The 26,223-nt window shown below is 35.9% G+C and overlaps 1 protein-coding gene across 3 annotated transcripts in view; it reads right to left on the bottom strand.

Moving 5' to 3' along the window:
- The window catches only part of RNF130 (ring finger protein 130), a 128,227-nt gene that overhangs the window by 86,636 nt on the left and 15,368 nt on the right, over positions 1-26,223 (bottom strand). For all 3 annotated transcript variants that reach the window (XM_081281019.1, XM_081281020.1, XM_081281021.1), the window contains exon 2: positions 5,842-6,036. In XM_081281019.1, the coding sequence (XP_081137145.1) occupies positions 5,842-6,036 (195 nt within the window). The remainder of the gene's footprint in view (positions 1-5,841; positions 6,037-26,223) is intronic.

Here is a 26,223-nt window from a genome sequence, read left to right as displayed (position 1 = left end):
ACTATTTGCAGATGACATGATTCTATACCTAGCCGACCCAAAAGGGTCTACAAAGAAACTATTAGAGCTAATAAATGAATTCAGCAAAGTGGCAGGATATAAAATCAACACGCATAAATCAAAGGCATTCCTGTATATCAACGACAAATCCTCTGAAATGGAAATGAGGAAAAACACTCCATTCACAATATCCCCCCAAAAAATAAAATACTTGGGAATCAACCTAACAAAAGAGGTGAAAGACTTATATAATGAAAACTACAGAACCCTAAAGAGAGATATAGAAAAAGACCTTAGAAGATGGAAAAATATACCCTGTTCATGGATAGGCAGAACTAACATCATCAAAATGGCGATATTACCAAAAGTTCTCTATAAGTTCAATGCAATGCCAATCAAAATCTCAACAGCATTTCTTGTAGAAATAGATAAAACAATCATGAAATTCATATGGAATAATAAAAGACCCAGAATAGCAAAAACAATGCTAAGCAGGAAGTGTGAATCAGGCGGTATAGCGATACCAGACTTCAAACTATACTACAGAGCAATAGTAACAAAAACAGCATGGTACTGGTACCAAAACAGGCGGTTGGACCAATGGTACAGAATAGAGGACACAGTAACCAATCCACAAAACTACAACTATCTTATATTTGATAAAGGGGCTAAAAGCATGCAATGGAGGAAGGATAGCATCTTCAACAAATGGTGCTGGGAAAACTGGAAATCCATTTGCATCAAAATGAAACTGAATCCCTTTCTCTCGCCATGCACAAAAGTTAACTCAAAATGGATCAAGGAGCTTGATATCAAATCAGAGACATGGCGTCTGATAGAAGAAAAAGTTGGCTATGATCTACATACTGTGGGGTCGGGCTCCAAATTCCTCAATAGGACACCCATAGCACAAGAGTTAACAACTAGAATCAACAAATGGGATTTACTCAAACTAAAAATTTTTTTCTCAGCAAAAGAAACAATAAGAGAGGTAAATAGGGAGCCTACATCCTGGGAGCAAATCTTTACTCCACACACTTCAGATAGAGCCCTAATATCCAGAGTATACAAGAACTCAAAAAATTAGACAATAAGATAACAAATAACCCAATCAACAAATGGGCCAAGGACCTGAACAGACACTTCTCAGAGGAGGACATACAATCAATCAATAAGTACATGAAAAAATGCTCCCCATCGCTAGCAGTCAGAGAAATGCAAATCAAAACCACTCTAAGATACCATCTCACTCCAGTAAGATTGGCAGCCATTATGAAGTCCAACAACAACAAGTGCTGGAGAGGATGTGGGGAAAAGGGTACACTTGTTCATTGTTGGTGGGACTGCAAATTGGTGCAGCCAATTTGGAAAGCAGTATGGAGATTTCTTCGAAAGCTGGGAATGGAACCACCATTTGACCCAGCTATTCCCCTTCTCGGTCTATTTCCTAAAGACCTAATAAGAGCATGCTACAGGGACACTGCTACATCGATGTTTATAGCAGCACAATTCACGATAGCAAGATTGTGGAACCAACCTAGATGCCCTTCAATAGATGAATGGATAAAAAAAATGTGGCATTTATACACAATGGAGTATTACTCTGTATTAAAAAATGACAAAATCATAGAATTTGGAGGGAAATCGATGGCATTAGAGCAGATTATGCTAAGTGAAGCTAACCAATCCTTAAAAAACAAATGCCAAATGACTGCTTTGATATAAGGGGAGTAACCAAGGACAGGGTAGGGACGAAGAGCTTGAGAAGAAGATTAACATTAAACAGGGATGAGAGGTGGGAGGGAAAGGGAGTGAGAAGGGAAATCGCATGGAAATGGAAGGTGATCCTCAGGGTTTTACAAAATTACATATAAGAGGAAATGAGGGGTAAGAGAAGAATAATACAAGTGGAAGAAATGATTTACAGTAGAGGGGGTAGAGAGAGAAAAGAGGAGGGGTGGGGAGGGGAGGGGAGGGGGGATAGTAGAGAATAGGATAGACAGCAGAATACATCAGACACTAGAATGGCAATATGTAAATCAATGGAAGTGTAACTGATGTGATAAAGCAATCTGTATACGGGGTAAAAATGGGAGTTCATAACCCACTTGAATCAAACTGTGAAATATGATATATTAAGAACTATGTAATGTTTTGAACGACCAACAATAAAAAAATAAAAAAATAAAATAGGAAAAAAATAAAAAATAAGTGAAATAAAAGTATTGTGTCAAACTACAACTAAAAATACATTTAAAAAATAATAATAAATAAATTTCATAACCATTCTCATAGGTAAATAAGGCAAATTGATGCTCTGTTTTACAAATGAGGACACTAGTTTAAAGACTTATTTACCCAAACTCATATGGCTAGTAATCAAATGGGTATAGGATTCAAATCCCAATCTTAGGATTGTAAATGCCAAATTCTTTTCACTGTTTCAGAGGTGATATATTATCTGGCAGGAACAATTTCATCCCTATAAAAAATAATCGTGATTGTCATGACAATAAAAATTTTTGATAAACTCTTAAAAATGACTTTGAAAGATGAACCACAACAGGAGCCTGGGGGGCTGGAATTGTAGCTCACTGACAGAGTGTTTGCCTAGCATCTGTAGGCACTCGGTTCAATCCTCAGCACCACATAAAAATAAATAATTAAAATAAAGGTATTGTATTCATCTATAACTCAAAATATTTTTAAAAACACAAACAGAAGCCTGGGACAGCTACTGAAATAGAGATCTATAAATCAGAGAAAATATTCCAGTGATGTTCAACAGAGATCAAGAATTTATCCTGTTTTTCTTGTAAAACAGGAGATAATAAGCTAGGATTACAGGCATGCACCACTGAGTCCAGCTAAGAGCTCTTTGTATATTGTGAATATTGGCCCTATGTAAAAGCTATGCCCATGCTGGGTGCAATGGTACACATGTATAATCTCAGCTGAGCCAGAAGATTACAAGTTTGAGACTAACCTCTGTAATTCAGGAAGACCTTGTTTCAAAATAAAAAATAAAAGGGCTGGGGATAGCTCAGTGGTAAAGCATTACAAGATTTAAACAAAACAAAACAGATTTTATGACAGAATTGAATCTGGAGGTGCTTTACCACTGAGCTACATCACTAGTCCTTTTTGAGACAGGGTTTCACCAAGTTCCTTTAGGCCTTGCTAAGTTGGTGAGGCTGACCTTAAACTTGTGACCCTCCTCCCTCAGTCTCCCAATGCAGTCATTTTTTAATGCTCTTATGTACACCTACATTCTGTTTGTCTTACAGGTTCTAAGAATATTATTCTCATATTCTACCCCTGAATTTGTTGTTGTTATATACCAATCTGTTATAAGAGTTACATGGCTGGGCTGGGGCTCAGTGGTAGGGCACTTGTCTGGCATTTGTGAAGTACTAGGTTCAATTCTCAGCACCGCATATAAATAAATAAAGATCTATCAACAACTTAAAAAAAAGTTACATGGCAAAGTAAGTTTTGGAAAAATTAAGTTAAGAAAATAAAACTGATTCTTTCCTTTAAGAGTTCTCAGAGACCTCAATATGTTAGTGAGTACTAGGAACCCTTACAAATAGTATACACTTCAAGCACTTTCCAAAATTTACTTTTACCATTTATCCTTTTTTCTTCCATGGGTCACCTATGAACATATCTGAATACAGTATATCTGTATTAATTGATGAGACTTCCTTCCCTTTTTAAACAAAAACAATTGGGGGGGTACCAGGGATTAAACTCAAGGGACCTTAACCACTAGCTACATCCTCAGCCTTTTTAATTTTTATTTTAATACAGGATCTCACTAAGTTGACTAGAGCCTTGCTAAGTTTCTGAGGCTGGCCTCAAACTTGTGAGCCTCCTGCCTCTGCCTCCCAAACTGTTAGGATTACAGGTGTGTGCCACCATGCCTAGCAAACAAAAATAATTAAAGAAAAATATTTTTGACTATTTTAATTCCTTCTCTTATAATCCCCAATCTTCCCATATTTATATTAAAATACTTTCATTCTAGTTACTTCTCTGTTTTTTGTGCATGTAAAATAACATTATTGGGTACAAGGTTGGGTTCAATCCCCACCACAGAATAAAAATAAAAAATACAAAATAACACCACTGGGAAATATTTTTTGCGCAGTTGAATTTCTTCCTGTCCGTTCTGCTTTCTGTTTTCAATAAAGAAGAAATCAGCGAGGAATGAAGATAAGCTGGGTGAAGGCCAAAATTTCAAATATTTTTTCTTCCCTATAGGGCAGTGGTGAAAAGCAAATGCACACCTACAATGAGACATAAGTAGAAAAACTACTGTCTTGAATCTAGTGTTTCCACACAGAGATCCAGCCCCACTTGACTGCTCCTTTACTTCCTTCTGGTTTACCTAAAGAATTAGTTATAGGGGCTCAGTGGTAGAGCACTTGCCTAGCATGCGTGAGGTACTGGGTTCGATCCCCAGCACCACATTTAAAAAACTAAATAAATAAAATAAAGGTATTGTGTCCATCTACAACTTAAAAAAAAAGAATTAGTTATAGGACTCTAGTGATCTGTGGGGAATTCAAACACACACATTTTATTTTATTCTTTGTGCTTTTTGATTTTAGTTTTTCTATAATAAGCATCTACTTTTGCAATGAGAAAAAACATATTAGAGTTCTAAAAGAATTAATTTCAAATCAATAAATCACAGAACAATGAATTAAATCCATCTATATTATTCTATCAAGATATGCACAAAAGAAGCCAGCTACACTGGTGCATGCCTGCTACTAGGGAAGCTGAGGCAGGAGGTTCATAAGTTTAAGATAAGCCTTGACAAATTAGTGAGATTTTATCTCAAAATAAAAAATAAAAAAGGCTGGGGATGTAGGTCAGTGGCAGAGTGCCCCTGAATTCAGTTCTTAGTACCAAAAAGAGAAGGAAAGAAGAAAAAAAAAAAAAAGATGCACAAAGTATCAATGACTCTCAATTAAGATGAGCAAGTCTCTGCAAGAACACTGTCTAAAATAGGTTATGTGAAAATCAATTATAAGATGAAAAGTTAATTCCTTCAATAAGACATTATATTCTAAAATTTTTATGAATGTAAAACTAAACTTTGGTTTTCAATTTAAATAGGCTGGTGAAATTGAATGAACACAGCAAACTTGGGTCTGAGCTCTCTTCTGATGGCCCTAATTGCTTCAATCTTCTAATCTGTAAAATGGGGAAAACCCTATATCATACTTGGTTACTGTGACTATCTAAGATACATGGTTATAGGACTATCTAAGAAACATATTTAAAAAGCTCACAGCAATAGTGCTGGCGTATTATATAGTAAGTGCTCAATAAATTGCTACCATGAAAACAGTTACATAGGAAATATCCTAAGTGCTTCCACAGAAATGGATGACATATTGTTACTACTATAATTATATTAATCACTAAGTCATTGTCAACATTTATCTTGATGAGATAAAAAGAATGCTTCTCATATCGATAATTCTTAAGAATCCATGATATAACCTAGGTGAATGATTCCAAATCAAATACATTATCTTTCAAAGTTATCAAGCAAAAAGTACTAAGGATTCAATCATAGTCACTTACTTAAATAAGTTCAAGTTTTACAATTGCTACTATCATTATTTAAGAAAAAAATAAAGGAAACTTTATTTTTGAACTAAAGGAAAAAGACATGCATCTCCACAAATAAATGGCAATGCTGAAAGTAAATAAAACCAGAGAATTTTGTTCAAAATTATATGATTTCACTAGAGGTACAATGTAGCAAGGAATAATTTCTAAAAGAAAAACAAATCTAGAATCCCCCCTTTTTTTGTTTACCTGGATGAGTCATGGTGACTGGCTCCTCTTTGGATTTATTATTGTAGATGACTACAGCAACTGCATTGTGAAAAGCAGCCCGTGATATTTTCTCTTTAAATGTGCAATTTCCCCTTTGTAGCAAGGCAATCCACTGCTTGATATTAGGAGGAACAAAGAATCTTGTTTGAGGATCACAGCCCAGATGATCAGCAACTAGGCAAAAGGAAAAAATACACATACACATTAAAGATAAACTGTTCAACTGTTCTTTGAATAGGATATATATCTACAGTACTTCAGGCAGTTCTCTTCCAGCAGAGCTATTACTATATCCACGAAAGACAATGCAATGAATCTGAATCGATGTCTGAAGTGGGAGAGAGATTTTCCATTAAAATGTTACCTGAACTGCAAATAAAAACAATGGGAACTTCTTAACATTACAGATTGACAAAAACAAAAAAGACTGGCAATATCTAGGGTTGACTGGAAAGGAAGAAGAAAGGGAAAACACAAAAGAAAACCCCAGAAACCCAGTTGACACTCGAAACCTGACTTTCTGTCCATTTACTTGCACTTATTAGTTTCTCCAAACACACCATCACTACCACTACCACCACCACTGGAAGGAAACAGGAGAGTAATTGTGTTTGGGGTAAATGGAATAGCCAAAGTCATCTTCCATTTAATTATAAAGCAGTCTTGTTGAAATCCAAACATGTCTGAACATACTTCTTAATAAATGTCAAAGCAAATTAGAAGCTCAGTTTGGGCCTATATTGAGAAATTTAAGTAACTAAAATGACATGCAAGTAGAATAAATATACTACTCCTCTAATTTGTATTTATTGGTAAAAATTACTCTATAAGTTCACATTAAATAGCATATACTGTATCCACCTATCTAACAGGACATACAAACAACAAGACCATTCCTTGGGGTTCTCATTACAAGGTCATGTGCCTAGATTTTTTTTTTTAAGAGAGAGAGAGAGAGAGAGAGAGAGAGAGAGAGAGAATTTTAATATTTATTTTTTGGTTTTCGGCGGACACAACATCTTTGTATGTGGTGCTGAGGATCGAACCCGGGCCGCATGCATGCCAGACGAGCGCGCTACTGCTTGAGCCACATCCCCAGCCCAATGTGCCTAGATTTTTGAAGCCATTTGTTTCAACTATCCCGAAGTGCATTAGTTTGTGAGACAAAACTCTTCGATTTTTTATTTCATACATATGGCCATTATAGCTCTTGTGGACTCTGCAAATCTTATAAAGATGTCCATGACTGCTCTTCCCATCTCCCATCCTCATATTTAGAACAGGTTAAAATTAAAACAAAGGGCAGTTCAGAAGGAGAAAAAAGCCACCAAAGGTAAGGCTGTAGAAAGCCAAGTGATATGCAGTGGCAGAGACCTGGAATCAGTCACTGCCAATCCTGTGTGTACTGAGGGGGAAGGGAGGAAGAGCGGAAACAAAAGCATACTGACACAAAAGGTGAAAATCAGAAGCAAACAAATTATTAAAAATATCAAGCATCAATTAATAATAAAGTATAATTATAGTACATAAAAAATGACACCAGTGGGGAAATGTTTACTTCCCATGCAACTGAAAGCACACTGCTTGGCAAAACAAAGTGTTTACAGTACTTATCTGTAAAATGTAGACATGTCACTAACTCTAGAGAAAAATCACATCCATCATTTTCACTTAAACATCTTTCCCCAAATTTTCTTATAATTATCATGAATAGGGACAGCACTGAGAGCACATCTACTACCAAAAGTCTCTGAATACATAGTAAACGGGAGATGAACATTTTTAAAATTTGTGGTGATTGATACTGTCACAACGCCTGCACTCCAGAACATTAACCCTTTCTTATTCAAATTAAACGGGGGAATGCTAGGGATACAGCTGAGTGGTAGAGCACTTGCCTAGTGTGTGCAAAGACCCCAGCACTGGGGGTGGGGGGTGGGTGGAAAGACAGTCATTACATTTCGAATTCAAAATTCAAAACAGATTGTTTACTTCTACCAATTATCTGTCTCACAGATAATTATGCTGTTTAAAAATACAAGCATTTAGGTCATGTGTTATGGCAACCCTGTGGTCCTGAAAACGCCCAATACTGTATCCAAATACAGAACAATCAAAGAACTAATTTAAAATATTACTTTTGTTATTTTTCAAAACATACATACTGCTGAATAAACAGCAGAAAATGTAAAATAAGGAATATCTAAAGAGGTCTGTATGCTTGTCTTCTGTGAAACTCATTTGCTTTTCTGTGACTTATTCTTCCTCTCTGTGGTTTCACATGCATTTATAAAGTCACTACTTTAAGAGGAAAGTACATATTAAGGAATCAGCAATACTTGGTCCAAATTCTAGATCAACTAGCTCAACAACTGTGATAGATTACCTAAATTCTCTGATCTTTAATTTTTACTCATAAAGACTGAGATATCCATTTTTTTTTTCTTTATTTTGGGGAGAGGACCAGGGATTAAACCCAGGGGTGCTTAATACCTGAACCATATCCCCAGCTTTAAAAAATTTTTTTTTGAAACAGAGTCTCACTAAGTTGTTTAGGGCCTTGCTAAATTGCTGAGGCTGGCCTTGAACTTGCAATCCTCCTGCCTCAGCCTCCTAAACTGCTTGGATTACAGATGTATGCTACTGTGCCTAAAACTGAGATACTCTTATCTCACAGAGTTGTGCATTCCTTTAGTCTTGAGTGCTTTAAAAAGAAAAAGAGAAATCCCATTGGGTGTGATAGCAAGCCTATAATCCCAACTACTCAGGAGGCTGAGGCAGGAGGGTTACAAATTCAGGGCCAGCATGGGCAACTTAGCTATATATCTCAGAACAAAATATTTTTAAAGGGTTGGGGGTGTAGTTTAGTGGTACAGTACTCATCTAGCATGTAGGTTGGTCTGGTTCAATCCCCAGTACCATAAAAAAATAAAATAAAATACATAAATAAATAATAAAAGTAAATTCCCTTTCTTTTTTGTCACTGTCCATCCTGTGTTGGCCTCATGATCCAGTCTGGTGCCTTGGGGATTTTCTACACCAATGTATGTGAAATTTCCCCACAACTCCCTAGCAGCTTTGCATCTCATATCCCTCTGCCCCTAACAGGTACTGCCTCCAAGTCTCCTCTTCCCCTTTCCTTCTGATGGTATCACAGTCCATTGAGAAGAATAGCAGGCCAGTAATCCTCCTACTGTTTATTTGCTGACCACCTTTAGATTCTCAAACTGAAGACACAGAAAGAGGTACAGCCACCAAGCAAAATACATCAAATCTACTGAAGAGAACTTTAAAATCTCCTAAATCCCCACCCACTAAGAACAGATTATATGAAAAACTACAATCAAAACAAATTCCAACAACAAACTCTATGAGCAAATGAATGTTCCCATTCCCCCAAATTCATCAAAATCATCATCCAGAAAAGGTTCTGAAAACATTTCTTTTTAAAAAAATATTTATTTTTTACTTTTTATTCATTCATTATTTATTTATTTTTGGATTATTTTTAAATTCTTAATACACCATTATACAATAATTTATCATATCTCTGATTATATATAAGGTATATTGACACCAAATTCATATCTTCATACATGTATTTTGTAAAATGATGAGGGTCTCCTTTTACCATCCATGCTATTCCCCTTCTCCCTCACTTTCCCTCCTACCCCTATTCCCTATCTAGAGGTAATCTTCCTCCCTTGCTCTCCCTCCCAACTCCATTTTGAGTCACACACCCCCCCTTATATCAGAGAAGACATTCAGCATTTTTTTGGGGGGGGATTGGCTAACTTCACTTAGCATAATCTTCTCTAATGCCATCCATTTCCCTGCAAATGCCATGATCTTATTCTTTTTTAGTGCAGAGTAATATTCCATTGTGTATAAATGTCACATTTTTTTATATCCATTCATTCACTGAAGGACATCTAGGTTGGCTCCAGTTTAGCTATTGTGAGTTGTAACTATAAACATTGATGTGGCTGTGTCCCTGTAGTATGCTGTTTTTAGTTTTGACCCAGCTATTCCTCTTCTCAGACTATACCCAAAGGACCTGAATACATTTTTAATAGAAAAAATATAATAGGCAATAAGAAGCAAGAATAAACTATGCAAGCTCCTATTCCAGGAACTAATTATTATTCAGGAGAAGAAAATGAGGAGTTGTTATAACCATGTGATACTGTACTACACTCATCTAATTATTCCTTCCTGTAATTAAAAACTTATATGAACAATGAAATATTAACAGCTCTAAAACAAGAGCCAAGAATATTGGTCACTGTGATTAGTGACATTACTTCAAAGTTTAATATCAGTTTATACTTGAAGCAATTAAGTGAAGATACTAAAACTTAAAAGATATATGCAATTATGAACCATTAAAATTTGTCAGCAGCAATTCTGCTCAAATCAGACTAATTTTCCATTTTCTTTATAGTTCATAAGGGGATGTTACCTCTAACTTCTTTATAGTAGTTACAGGGCTGAGAAATGAAAATTTGGTGATACAAGATACCATATAACTAAAAGATATTTTTATTTATGGCCTTTCCTGTTGAAACCAAAATTAATAAGACTTTTATTTACTTGATAGGAACCAAACAATTATGGGCTCTTCAACTTAATGAACATTTTAACTTACTTAGCAACATACTAAGTATTGAAGAGAAACATAATGGAACAAACACCTTGGATTTAAATCTTAGAGAATCTTAAAATTATGGGGGTGGCATGACTAGCACAGAAATAGCAACAAGACAGTAGAAAGTGCAAACAAGAAGAGTGTTTAGTATGTTCTCTTATGATTATACTACAGTTGTAACTCTACATCATGTATAACTAGAAGAATAAGAAGTTATAATCCACTTATGTATGATATGTCAAAGTGCATTCTACTGTCAACTAATTAGAACAACAACAAAAAGGGGCTTAGAAATCTAGGAAATGAAGTTTATGGCATACTGGTAAAGGTTTAGTGGGAGTTGGAACTAAATGGAACCCTTGAAAATTACTCAGAAAGAATACCAGGCACTGAAATTACTAGTATAAAAACACAGAACAAAGATTAAGCCCTTGAACTCTTGTGAATATCAAATAGGATCATATGCAGAAGCTGCAACACTGTACAAATTTACAGTGATCAAGATGTGAGAAAAAAGACCTCATCTGTAATGGAAAAAGGAGAAGAATATTCTGAAAAGAGGAAAATTTAAAAGGTTTTACATATGTATGAATGAATAAACAAAGTCTCTTTGTCTGAAACTCAGATTTAATAAAACCTCATCACTTAGAAATGCAAATATCCCACAGAAGCAGTAGTCATATGTGGGTTAATGGTTTCCTTCTTAGTCCTGACAATCATCAATATGCTCCAGGCTGTAAATCTCTCAAGGGGGTAGGGTGAGGTAGGGGGCATGATGGCACAGAAGCAAAAACCTAGGAAAGCATTTAAATGCAATGATAGTCAAAACAGGTTGTCATCTTTACTTTAGGCACATCGTATAGCTGCCCAAATGTGCCTTTTACTCACAGAGCCAATATGGTTTGTCAGTCCTACTGTTTCTTTGTTGAACACTTTCAGAGATTCAGGATTCCACTTAAATGTCTTCTCCAGCATGCTTTCCTGTCTCCTGAGACTAACTTGGGTACTTTTTCAAGTTGCCATGGCACCCTGAGACTGCATCCGTCTTGGCATTTATCGTGCTGTTTATCTCTGACTTTTTCCTTCTAGAATGTGAGATACAGCATCTCTTCCAGTATGTCTGGCACATAGTAGATATTTAACATATTTGAAGGCACAAAGGGAGGGGCGACTAAAGGAAATTAAGCAAAAACTGACATTAAAAAAAAGATCTTGTGTCAAAGATCTCTGTTTCATGTGGTAATGTTATATTGGTTGTTCTAACAAGTTTAAAAATAAAAATAAGACTAAATAGTTTCTCCAGATTTAGGTGTTTCCATCATCAGATATATTCTGGCTATTTGCTTTCCTATTTTTGAAATAAATTATAATCTCATTAATCTTTTTTTTAAAGAGAGAGAGAGAGAGAGAGAGAGAGAATTTTTTAATATTTATTTTTCAGTTATCGGCGGACACAACATCTTTGTTTGTATGTAGTGCTGAGGATCGAACCCAGGCCGCACGCATGCCAGGCGAGCGCGCTACTGCTTGAGCCACATCCCCAGCCCAATCTCATTAATCTTTCCATTTCCTGCTTCTACCTTGTCTTTCCTCATTTTCCTTTAACTTGATTCTAATTTTAAGATTCATAGAAAAAATACAATTTGTTTTTGTTTCAATCTTTTAAAATTCTTTTTTAATACTTTAATTTTCATTTTCGTTTTTTATTTTTATGTGGTGCTGAGGATCGAACCCAGTGCCTCACCATGTGCGAGGCAGGCGCTCTACCTCTGAGCTATAGCCCCAGCCCTCCAATTTTAATTTTAATGTTTAGTGGCTAGACTTGTGTCTAGCTTTCAATCTTTAATTCATCTTTATAGATATACCTTATTCTTTCATTATTTCCATACTTTTACTTAAATATAACATCTTTTTAAAAATTACTTATCTTCATTGTGTGGTTAGTTTTGTTGAAAATATTTTATTCTTCCTTTTCTCAATATTCTGTGAATTTAAGTATCTCCGTTTTTTATTTTTTTTTTATTTCTTAGTTGTCAATAGACCTTTATTTTATTTATTTATAGGCGGTGCTGAGAATTGAACCCAGTGTCTCACACATGCCAAGCAAGTGCTCTACCACTGAGCCACTACTCCAGCCCCTCAGTTTTTTTTTTTAAGTGTCTCAATTTTCTCCTAACGTTATACCTGCAGTCCTATGTCACTTAATGAGGATATGTTTTGAGAACTGTGTTGGCAAGGATATCCTCACAATACGAACATCATAGCATGTAATTAGAGAACTAAAAAGGCTACAACATCAATAGGTGATATATTATAAGACTGCTGTTATTATACGCAGTACATCATTGAAATGTCATCATGTAGAAAAATCTTCTAATTTTTTTCATCCCCTTCCTCTTCCTTCTCCCCTCATTCTATTTGTTACATTTTTCTTTTCTGGTAGGATTTTTTTTTTTTAATCATAATGGATAGCAAAAACAATCTGGAGAGCCTATTCCTTCTTAATTTCTCAACAGCCTTATATTAATAATCAATCCTGCTTTCTTTTTCCTGTTTTAAACTTACAGATCTTTCCCATCTAAAAAATACAAAAGACAATAAGTAATTCAGAAAGATGCTCTTTTATTGCCATTCTTTCCAAAAGCTGTCAGTATCTGCTATTCCCATCCCCTCACTATGTACCTATTTCTCCTCACATTTCAATTTTAATCTTTCTGCATCGAACCACTTACTAAAACTGTTCTGGCTCAAAATAGTTTCCACTTTGGTGATTCCCACTCTTTGTCCTCCAAACTGACTTCTCAGCAACATCTGTCCCAACTGTGCACTCTCCTCTCTCAGACTGCAGGTATCACATCTTCATCCTTCACAGCCCTTCTTTGCTATAGTTGTCTTTATCACCTCTTCTTTTTCCACAGGACCCTTAAATGGGGATCTTCCTGAGTACTCAGACTTTTCTGATGTAGGCCTAGGAGTCTCCAGGGAAGTAACTCTCATTAAACCAAAGGAACCTTTTTTGTTTTCTTTGTCTTACCAAAACAATCATGTTTTAACTAATACCTTATGTCAAGCAGCCCTTTTTTGAGAAATTATTTTTCATTCTTTTATTTATATTCAGAATATAAAACATGGGAAATTATACACAAGAAAAGGGATCCATTCCCTTCTTTTCCAAACAAAAACTCTAATCTTGCCCCTGATAAATTAAAAGAATTCTCTAATGTTTCCACTGAATTCCAGGGAAGGAGGCATGGAAGGAAGTCTCTGTAGGCAGAATTGTGGCAAATCATTCTATGTCTAAATTATCCGTGTCTTGGTTATTCTGCCTGACTTCCAGGTAGGGGCGTGGAATCAAAATGAAGTTTGAAGTAGACTTTGAGCTGCCTACCAGCAACTGCTTACTTTAAAAAAGAAAATCAAACCAGAAACCTTATTTAATTCAGAGAGCACTAGATCACTTGCATGCTCATGCCTTATGTGACATCTATTTAAGCTTTATATATGCTTTACATGACATCTATTTGAGTACCAGATCCAGGTGAGGAGGAGAGGTAGATGACCTAAGATGAGCACAGAGAAATGAAAAACTTACCTTTTCTGTTTCCCATTGGATATGAATAAGAAAACATGTGATTCAAATTGTTGTGGGTAATCATCCCATGGCAAAGAGGGCAACAACCTCACGATGAAACTGAAGCTACCAATGGCAAATAGAGAGTGAAAGGAACCACATCCCTGACAACACTGCTGAGGGTGCTAAATCTTTAAATCTGGAATACTCTTCCCTGCCTTTGAATGCATTGATCAAAATTTCTTTATTCCTCCTTTTCCTCCATCTATATATTCAAAATTCGATTTTCAGTAAGCTACCTTTAAAATGTTAATGAGTATCCCTAATAAAAGATCTACATTTAACCAGTATCACTATGCTCCTCTTGAATAAACGACTTCAAAGAAAATCTTTACTAGTTTTGTAGGTTGACCTAACAAAGTACAAAACTTGATGGTTTAAAAAACAGAAATTTTATTCTCAATTCGGAGGGACAAAAGTCCAAAATCAAAATGTTAGCAGGTCCACTCTCCCTTTGTGTATAAATATAGATTTATTATAAGGAATTGGTTTGCACAATTATGAAGATGGACAAGTCCCAAGATCTGCAGGGTGGGTGGGCAAGCTGGAGATTCTGGAAGAGCTGGTATTTCAGACTTAAAAAAGGAAAAAGTCTTATGTCCAAGTTTGAAGGAAGGCAGGCAAGAGGAATTCTCTTTCTATGGGGGAAGGTCAACCTTTCTGTTCTACTCATGCCTACAACAGAATCAGGAGCCTCACTTTCCAGAGGGCAATGTACTTTACTTAGTCTACCAATTCAAATGTTAGTCTCATCCAGAAACACTCTCAAAGAAATGTTCTGAATAATGTTTGACCAAATATGTTGGCACCAGGGCCTAGATAAGTTGACACACAAAATAAACCATCACCATCCTCATATCTCACCTTTTCTTTCTGTGTTCAGTCTCCTCCTTCTTATTCTATATCCTTTAGAAATCCTTTCAATGAGGGTTCGTTCGAGTAAATTTACATTTGAAAACACCTTTCTTTAGTTCTCATTCTATTTTTTTTTTTTTTTTGGAAGAGGGTACTGGGGATTGAACCACCCAGCCCCATTTAGTATTTTATTTAGAGACAGGGTCTCACTGAGTTGCTTAGCACCTCACTTTTGCTGAGGCTGGCTTTGAACTCCAATCCTCCTGGTCTCAGCCTCCTGAGCTGCTGGGATTACAGGCGTGTGCCACCTGGCTTAGCTAATCCTCATTCTTACACGACAGGTTAAGTAAAAGTGTATAGATTACTAATTTTCCTTCAGCATTTCAAGGCTTTTATTCCTCTATCCCCCAGATTCAAAAACGAGAATGACAGTTTGATTATGTAGGCTCTCAAATTTTACTCAATCCACTTTTTTTAACCTTTATTGTATTTACTTATTTATATTCGGTGCTGAGAATTGAACCCAGTGCCTCACAAGTGCTAGGCAAGCACTCTACCTCTGAACTACAACTCCAGCCCCTCTATCCACTTTTTACTTTTCAGTATAGTATTTAAATTTTTTTTATTTGTTAATGGACTTTTATTTATTTACATGTGGTGTTGAGACTCAAACCCAGTGCCTCACAGATGCTAGGCAAGCACTTTACCACTGAGCTACAACCCCAACCCCTTCAGTATAGTATTTCAAAAAATAAAATGTGTTTCTTATTTTTCTCCAAAGGTAACTGACAATTCTTACTTCTTTGGTCACATTATAAATATACAAAATCTTATATAAATTATTACCCTTTTGTACAGAATGGTTAAAAAGAAGGCAACAAATATATTCTATACACCTAGAGTGCTGGATACATCAATCAACATTGCAAGACAAGTCATTCATAGCTGAACTGTCAGCAAGTTTAATTGTCAATAGCTATCCATTATCGTTTGTCTTCTTTACTTAGTTACTGTAAATCTCAAATGGATTTTGATTACTTTTCACATCCTTAGAACTCAAATATATCTGTTGGATGTTCTCCATGACATAATAAAAAGCACCATAAGAGTAATTTTAAATGACGGCTAATACAAATCACTTTACATGAAAAATCATGTTCAGAAATAATTTCTATCCCAACTATACAACAAATACTTCAGGCAAGAAAGATGCTATAAATTGAAATAAGGGAAAATTATAGATGAATGCTCATAAAATTTGGTACCACAATACAAAATACAGTTAATTATTTACTACATATCACTCCCCATTCTACAAAAGGACTTCACTATTCAGTACAACTTTTTGAGGCTCTCTTTGTTTTAATACTATTCGTCATGATTTCCTCCCACTCTCTGATTATTCTTTCTCATTTTCCTCTGCTAGTTCCTTACCTAGAGGTGTTTACCAAGGTTCAGTGGAGGCCCTCTTTTCTCAGTGGGCAAATATCCACTCTCATGACTTCAATTATCACCTGCATAATATGATAATATCTAAAGCTAAATCTCTCTCACTTGAGCCTTAGTATTTAATATTCAACTTCGGGCTGGATATTTCTCCATAAATACTGAGTACCTCAAACTTAATAATATCTTCCTCTCAAATAGGACCTCCTTCCTTTTTAAATTCCTGGCTAACAACATCATCATCTACTTAAACACACAAGGCTGAAATCCCTTTTATAAAACAAAAAAGTGGCCTATGATGAAGAAGACCCAGCTGAGTCAGTACAGTATTCGAGTTTTTTAGTTGCCACCATGCAAAGCAAAGCTACTGAATGTAACTCAACACTGACACAAATAGGAATGGAAGGATACCAGCAAGAATCCAGAGCAAGCTAGACAGGATGGCATATCTGTAGTTCAAGCAACTTAGGATGCCGAGAGAAGAGGATCACTAGAAACCAGAAGTTCCAAGCCAGCTTTGGGCAACACAGAGATACCATTTCATGTTTTAAAAAAATCTAGAGCAATATCTGAAGGCATTATTATTAATTTAAGCATTTCTTGTAGTACTAGCATTTCCAATACTAATGACACTAACCTAATTACAGTATTAAAAAAGATTAGGCTACCTGGACCATAATTTAAAGCACAATGATGGAAAATGTAGTTCACACTAATAAGGAAGAAGATAACTTGTCTAGAGGTTGAATGACCAATGAGCAAAACTACTAAAAAAGGATGTAGGTAAGAGGACTCAGGGTAAAAAAAAAATAATGAAAATCAGTCTCTATGAAGGACAACAGGGTGGGATGAGATGCGGGGCTGGAAGAGATTATTCACATGAGAAAAATGAAAACTGATTTAGTCTTCATAATTTGAGATATCCATATACCAATAAATATAAGCACTAAGAAAAAACATAAAAGTTTACTTTAAATATACAAAAATAGCCAAAAGACTCATGGAGACAGGTTTTAACACTGGTCAATAATGATGGAAAGGATAATTTACCTCTGAAACTACTATTCAGAGAGGAAAAAAAGGAGAAGATATTTTATGTCAAAGTAATATGTCTTTCAAGGAAACCCAAGTAAATAGATGCACTCAAGAACATGTATGATAGACAAATAAGGAAACTAAGACTTTGATGGGACAATATATCAAGGTCAACTAGCCAAACTGAGTAATAATATGAAAGTTCTTAACAGGTCCCCAAAACTAACAAACAAGAGAAAATACTAAGATGGATTCCATATCTATAGGACTGAAGAGATCTCATCCATCTAAATGCAGGAAAAATAATAAGTTCCTCATTTGTTTTACCATTCATTTCATCTCCCACAGGATAACAGTCAGGGATACCCAGGTGAACTGCTAATCAGAACATAATGTAGACCTAGAATGAAAAGTGTCTTGAGACTTGGAAAAAAAAGCAACTTTTTATTTAGTCTATAAAATCCAGGACAAAGAAAGCAGGGTGATTATAAATTATCTTGATGAGAAAGAAAATGAGATACTGCATGAAGAAACAAGAAAGAAATCACAACATAAATTAAACTTCAAAGAGGTTAGGCAGAGAAAGCAAAAAAGTACTCACAAAAGCCAAGAAGGCATTTACATTGATAGTATCACTCTAAGAGGGTTCAAGGAGGTCTCTCTGGAGGCAGAGGAGCCCACTACTTGTATCTTCCAGGCTCTCGACAGGTTGCAAAAAAGAATGTAAGTATGCATCAGGTTTTAGCAAAGAGAAAGAGCTTTATTAGAAAGTGAAAGGTGAAGATACACATTACTGAGCTATCTCTAGTATTATATTATATTATAGTGCTTTTTTACTCTTCTTTTGAGAAGACAAAAATTATTATTATTATTATTTTATTTATTTTTTTGGTGGTTCTAGGGATTGAATTTAGGGCCTCACACACACTAGGCAAGTGTTCTATCACTGAGCTATATCCCAAGAATCTGGGCTCTTCTTTTTTTTTTTTTTTTTGGTACCAGGGATAGAACCCAAGGGTGCTTAATCACTGAGCCATGTCCCCAATCCTTTTTAATATTTTATTTAGAGAAAGGGTCTTCCTAAATGCTAAGGCTGGCTTTGAACTCATGATCCTCCTGCCTAAGCCTCCCAAGCCTCTGGGATTACAGGCATGTACCACCATGCCCGGCCACGGGGCTCTTCTTTTAAAGGAAATTTTGTGAGCGGTGGTCAACAGAATGACTTCAGCCTGAACTCAATCCTTTGATCATGGGTCACAAGACATTTATGGTGGTCTGTTCTTCTTCCAAGACCTTCAGGTTGACACACTCTCTTCTATCAAGACATTTACAATGTACTTATATTATAGGTTTCTTAAAAGGCATCTCCCTTTGCTTTATCTAATCTGAAAATACATTGGATAGGCTATAGTATATTTATGTTTTAATAAAAATGAGATAAATTTTCATAGAGAGAATTTATGTAACTCTAAGATTTGTAGACTTTTCAGAAATTTGGGGATAACAGGCATGGAGAAGAAACAAGGTCTGGGAAGTAAGACTGATCACGGGTCTTTTAGAGTTACAGTTACCGTCTTTTTCCTTACCTTTTTTGTCTCATTTCTACCTATCTTTTTTCCTCCTATCCTACTCAACAGTACAGATTTATATAGTTTTTTTTAAATCAAACATCTCAGAAGAGTTGAAGGTTGTTATAATGACAGAAATAAGCAAAAAGGCTTCTCGACTCCTTCCAAAAAGTTCTTTCTTTGTTTTCCAATATATTCTGAGCAAGAATGAAAAAGAAACAATTTACTGTTCAGGGCTAGCTAAATAACGGATGAAACATTTCTCAAAACTTCTTTGTTTTTCTTTATCAAAGAGAACAACCTGAAAACTGAAATGATTATATCAAGGCTAAAGGATACTGAAAATGGGTAGAGAGACTGTAAAAAACCAGAAATGGCATAGGCTTCTATAATGTACCTCTTTCTTGGTAAAACTGTGATTTATGTCTTCTGTCTTCATGCTGTTTTCTTTAAGTAATCTCTCATTTTCCTTCCTATTAAGATGACTGACATTATGTAGCTTTCTTTGCCCTGAGATTTGCAAACTTAGAATGACATAGTTGCTTTCTTTAAAACTCCTAGTTACTTTGTTTTATATCATTAAATGCAAAGAATTTGTTCCAATCCTCAGCATACCATCCTTCTCAGAGATGTTAAATACAGATGAACATGTAACTTTGGGGAAAATACACATTTCTGGGAGCTTCTTCGCTATCCCAGTCTTCTTATCTACTCATCCCAGCACCCTTGGTTGAAAAGACTTCTTTTCCCGGGATGAAATGCCTTGGCACCTTTGTCAAAAATCAACTGACTATAAAACTAAGGATTTATTTTTAGGTATCAATTCTATCTCTTTGATATGTCTATGACATAATCACATGTCTTGTAGGAAGTTCTGAAATCAGGAATGTGCATTATCTAATTTTCTTTTTTAATGATTGGTATTTTCATATAATTGTTTGAATATGTCGGTCAATTTGGAGAGTACTGCTATCTGAACAAAGTCTTTGGATTTATGAACATGGAAAGTCTCTCCATTTATCTAGATATTCTTAATTTTTTTCTTTTTTGGGGGTGGTATATACTGGGTATTGAACCCAGAGGCACTCTACCACTGAGCTATACCCCCAGCTCTTTTTAAAAATTTGCCCTTTTATAAATTTTTTACTTTTGAGACACAGTCTCACTAAGTTTCACAGACTGGCCTTGAACTTGTAACTGGGATTAGAGGTGTGCAGCTCCACATATGGATCTTTAATTTCATACAAAAATTTTTTGTAGTTTATAGTGTCAATACTACTTAAAATGGTGTTTTTTAAAAATTTATTTTCTAATTCATTTTGACCTATGGATGTACAATCAACGTTTTGGTTTTGGTGTACTGATCTTTTACTTAATTTTTTTAAAAAATCACTATTCTGGTTATGAGCATTAAGAAATTAACTTTACTGGTGTTTAATTATATATTAACACTAGGTGCTTCTCAGATGGTTGGTGTCCATTTATAAATGAAGAGTGGAATCCCACAAACATAAAGGGGATGGCAGTGACTCCTTCACTCATGTTTGTTTCAGTATACTTTCAGTATACTGTAAAAATGGCATATACTCTATTTTTAACTAAAATGCCCCTCACTAAATTGACAAATGCCTTTTTAAAAATCCATGAAAAATAAAAGCAAAAAGAAACTGGCAGAAGTGACACTACTTCTATTCCTGTGTATGTTCTCCTTACCTACCATAAGTCAAATTTGGAAAAGAAAGCCAAAAAGCTAGAAATTAACATGAAGACTATTAGAAACATAGATTTTTTTCCAGCTGTTATTATCAACCTATATATGGGGCCTTAAGACATTAACTTACACACACACAAACAAAATCAGTGTGTGTATATAACATTTGTAAGAATGATGCATATATTGGGATATATGTTCATGCATAGTAGAAAAAGGTTATGTCCTATTACTATAGAGAATGGGTTAGAAGGAACCATGTAGTCTAAGTTATGAGACCAAATATAACTGCAATAGATGTGGAGAGAACTGGACACATTTTAGAGATACTTAGGAGTCTGAATCAACAGGTCCTGATTATTAATTAGACATGGGATGAGGGTCTAAAGAGGGAGATGCCTGAGTTTCCAGCAAAACACACCAGATAGAGGAGGTGCTGTTAATTGAAATAGCAAATACTGGAGGAGGAACAATTTTTGGAGGAAAGATTAACTGTCTTGAAAGAAGGCTGAAAAGGAGAAAACTTTCCACTTCTCAGCATTGCTAGACAGCAAAACATGATAATCCTGGCATGCTTAGTACTTTAAAGTGAAGGAGGTCTCTGATCTCCTCTCCTCCTCCAGTCTACTGTCCATCATTTTCTCTTCTCCAAGGCAGTCCTAGGAACTAAGCCTCTCTCCCCCAAGGCAAGCCATAAAACTTAAAAGTTCACTTTCTCCCTTCACCCTTGAAGAACCTCATTCCAAGAGGGTTCCTACCCGGGAGGAAGGAATTCTGACCAGGGAGTCCAAAAACATCTGAATAGACAGGGTTTGCTGGGTTTCCCCCCTCAGTATTTCCACACAGCTGTCCAGTGTTCCTGAACTTAAGTGTAAAAACAAAATGTTTTCCCTGGTCTTTGAGCTTTAATTTCTGAAGCTTCCCACATCATATAAAACTTTGATTAATATTATGGTTTAGATATAAGGTGTTACCAAAAAGCTCATGTGAAGACCACATAAGAAAGTTTAAAGGTAAAATGATTGGGTTATGAAAGCCTTAACCCAATCAGTTCATTAATCCACTTGAATGGATTAACTGAGTGATGACTTTAGGCAGGCAGGGAGTGGCTGAGAGAGTTGTGTCATTGGGGGTGTGCCTTTGAAGTATGTTTTTTGTCCCTGGTGAGCAGAGCATAGTCTCTCTCCCTGTGCTTCCTGATTGTCATGTCCCCAGCTTTCCTCAGCCATGCCCTTCTGCCCAGAGTAATGGAGTTTGCTGTTCCAAACAGACCTCTGAAACTGTGAGCCAAATAAACTTTTCCTCCTCTAAAATTGTTCTTGTCATGTCTTTTGGTCATGGTGGCAAAAAAAAAAAAAAAAGACTAACAATTATATAAATTTGTTGGGTTTTTCTCGTTAACCAGTCTTTTGTTATAGGAGTGTTGGCCATAAGTGTTGACCTCATATGAAGGATGAGGAAAGATATCATACTTTTCTGTTTCTATAGCATATATCCAATAAAATGTGTATATGTGTACTAAAAGATATGTACAACATTTAAGATGGTACTTTTTCGGTGGGCGGGGGGGTGGTTGCTGGGGATTGAACACAAGGATTCATGTATGCTAAGCACATGCTCTACCACTGACCTACATCCCTAGCCCCTGACTGCATTATTTATAACCACCAAAAGCAGGCAACAGACATGTCCATCAACAATAGAATGGAGAAACTATGATATATTCATAGTGTGGATCACTAACCTATTGCTACATGTAATAACATGAATTTATCTCACTAATATAAAACTAGTCATAAATACAAAAATGTATAACATGATTCCCATGTAAATTGCAATATAATAGGAAATATATTTGATCTTCATCCATAGTTCTAGTACAGCTCCTAAAACCCCTGTAATTTCCTAAGTAACAGAAATTAGATGAGCATCTTGTTCTTCATAAAAAGTCTCTTTCAACCGTATACCACAATTTGTGTTAATCAGATGATTCTTAGAGGTTCAGGGCTGGTTACCAGAAGAACCAACCATGTGATCAAAAGGCTGGAACTGTTGGGTGTGGTGGCACACAGTTTAATACCAGTGGTTTAAAAGGCTGAGGCAAGAGGATCAAAGCTAGCCTCAGCAATTTAGCAAGGTCCTAAGCAACTCAGTGAGACCCTGTCTCTAAATAAAATATAAAAAAGTGCCAGGGATGTGGCTTAGTGTTTGATTATCCCTGGGTTAAATCCTTGGTTTAAAAAAAAAAGGGGGGTTGGAATTTCAGTTGACTCCACTAACCCACCAACTTCTGGGGAGAGAAAGATGCTGGCAGATGAGTTAATGACCAATGGCCAAAGATTTAATCAAACATGCCTTTTTAATGGAGCCCCCACTGAAAGCCTAAACAACAGGGTTCAGAGAACTTCAGGTTGTTTAACACATCAACATGGCAGGAGATTGTGAACCCAATCCAACTCCACAGGAACACAAGCTTCTGAGCTAAGGATACTTTCAGATCTCACTCTATATATCTTTTATCTGGCTATCTACTTGTACCTATTATCCTTTATAATAAACAGTAATAATGAGTAAAGTTCATTCCTGAGTTTTATGAACCACTGGAGAAAATTATGTAATATAAGGAGGTCACTGTGGGAACCTCCCAAATTGTAGCCAAGACAGATAATCATGAAAGTATCTTAGGACCTACAACTTGCAATTTACATCTGAAGTGGGAAGATTTTATGGGATTAAGCCCTTAACCTATGGGATCTGTGTTGACTCCAGGAAGTCAAAAGTCAATTAAATTGGGCCATCCAGTTAGTGTTAGAGAAGAACTGGAGAACAGCTTGGTGTGAAAACCCACACATTTGGGTCAAAAGTGCTGTAAATAAAGATAATTTTCTTTTATAAATAAAGTTGAAAAACAGGCATAATCTCTAGTATTCAAAGTTAGCACAGTTTTTACTTTGGGACAAGAATGAAGGAGTAGAGACTGGAAGGAAAGACAGGGAACTATGGAGCTGGCAATTCCCTATTTCTAGTTTAGGTTTACGATCACATCAGTATATTCACTCTGGTAATTCATCAAGGTTTAGACTTGTTGTATATTATAGCTAGTAAAAATATTAACTAATTTAAAAATAACCTTTTAATACTCTGACACATGCTACAATATGAATGAACTAAATATTCTGACATACTACAACATGAATGAACCTGAGGACATTATGCTAAGTGAGATAAACAAGTCAAAAAAGGACAAATATTGTACAATTCCATTTACATGAAGTTTTTAGAGTAGTCAAATTTACAGAAAGTAGAGGTTTGGAGCTATAGCTTAGCAGTGGAGCACTTGCCTAGCATGAAAGGCCCTGGGTTTGATCTACCAGTGAACCAGAAGGAAGGAAGGAAGATAGGAAGAAAGGAAGGGAGGGAAGAAGAAAGGGAGGGAGGGAAAAGAAAGGAAGGAAGACAGTTAACAGGGTTGGGGAGAGAAAGAAGTGTAGACATGCTGTTTAACAGGTACCTAGTTTCAGTTTACAGGATTAAAAAAAGGTTCTGGAAATTGGTAACATAACAGTGTGAATGTACTTAGTACTACTGAACTGTACAGTTGAAAACAGTAAAATATGCATGTGTTTTATCACAATTAATGATTTTTTGAGGTGTTGGGAATTGAACCTGGGACGTTATACCATTCTACCACTGAACTATATCCCAAGTCCCCAAGTTAAAATATTTTAAAGCAAAAACCTTCGGTAGTCTTCAACTTCTCTTAGTAAAAAGTCCAAAATCCTAACACAGTCTAGACCTTTTCAACTCTACATCTTTCTCCTCTTGTACTCTACCTTTCCCCCCTTAATTTCTAAACTCTTTTTACTTCCTCACACATATCAAGTATTTTTGTATCTTTTGGTGTTCATGTGTTTCCTCAGTCTGAAGTGTTCTTCCTTTCTCTTCTCCTCTTAATTAATTAATATCTGCATAGGCTTTATCCTCAGCTTCAACATCAATTCTTTAGAAATTCTTGGCCAAACATAGTGGATAGAAGCACTGCTGTTCACTGGTTGGTTCTCCCATTTATCAGCACCATAACTGTGCTTTCTCATATGGTGCTTTCTCAGCACCATAATTCTTTTGCCAAGGACTATTGTTAACTACTCTTGTTATTATGTTTTATGCCTACTCCACATTACATGGGTGCTGAATTATCTTACTTCCCCCACCAGATAGCACATGGGCATAGTAGGAGCTTATTAATTATTTGACAAATGAATACTTGAAGACACTATCACATTTGAATTTAGGATTTATTTATTTGTGTGTGTGTGTGTGTGTGTGTATGTGTGTGTGTGTGTATATATATATATATATATATATATATATATATATGACTGACAGTAGGATGTATTCTTACATGTGGGGTGCAACCAATTAGAATTTTGATTCCCTAGGGCTGGGGATGTGGATGTGGCTCAAGCGGTAGCGCGCTCGCCTGGCATGCGTTTGGCCCGGGTTCGATCCTCAGCACCACATACAAACAAAAGATGTTGTGTCCGCTGAAAACTAAAAAATAAATATTGAAAAATTCTTTCTCTCTCTCTCTTTAAAAAAAAAAAGAATTTTGATCCCATACTTGTGGTTGAACATGATGTGGAGTTACACTGGTCATGTATTCACACATGAACATAGATAAGTTATGTCCCGGGTCGGGGCTGTGGCTCAGTGGTAGGGCACTTACCTAGCATGCGTAAGGCACTGGGTTTGATTCCTGGCACCACATACAATAAACAAATAAATAAAGGTTAAAAAAAAAAGCTATGTCCAATTCTTCTACTGTGTTTCCTATTCTCATCCCCTCTCCCTTCCCTTCATTCCCCTTTGTCTAATCCAATGAACTTCTAAACTTCTCCTCCTTCTCCTCTCGTTATGGGTTAGCATCCACATAGCAGAGTAAATTTATGATTTCTGATTTAGATGAATTAGTCTGGTGACAACATGCAAATCACTGACAGTAACTCTTGAGAAACCACAGAAACTAAGCTGTATAAACAGCACTCCAATATTTACACAACAATAAAGGTGAATTATGCCAATCATGAACCAGTTAGGATACTGGTTCCTCAGCAAAATTTCAGAAATGGTTATTAAAGAAATGATCTGTAGACATTATGAAGAAAAAGCTATAATCACAGAGTGCTAGGCAAGGTTCGCCATATGTAGGAGCCACATCTTCTCCAAAGATGTCCACGTCCTAGCCCCAGGACCTGTAAATATTAATGGTTAAATTGAGGTTGCAGATGAAAGTAAGTTTGATAGCTGACCTTATGATGTAGAGAAGACCCTGGTCTTACATATGGGTGGGTCTTTTAAATGCTTAAGAGAAAGAGAGTCGGTCAGAGATTTAAAGATGAGGAAAGGGTCCATGTGACAAGGAATGCATGGCAGTCTCTACAAGCTGTAAAAGGCAAGTAAACAGATT

Source organism: Spermophilus citellus, assembly GCF_964194105.1.
Source record: "Spermophilus citellus genome assembly, chromosome: 1".
In the NCBI taxonomy this organism is placed as follows: domain Eukaryota; kingdom Metazoa; phylum Chordata; class Mammalia; order Rodentia; family Sciuridae; genus Spermophilus; species Spermophilus citellus.
The sequence above is the reverse complement of the archived record's forward strand: the minus strand, read 5'-3'. Positions and strand labels throughout refer to the sequence as shown.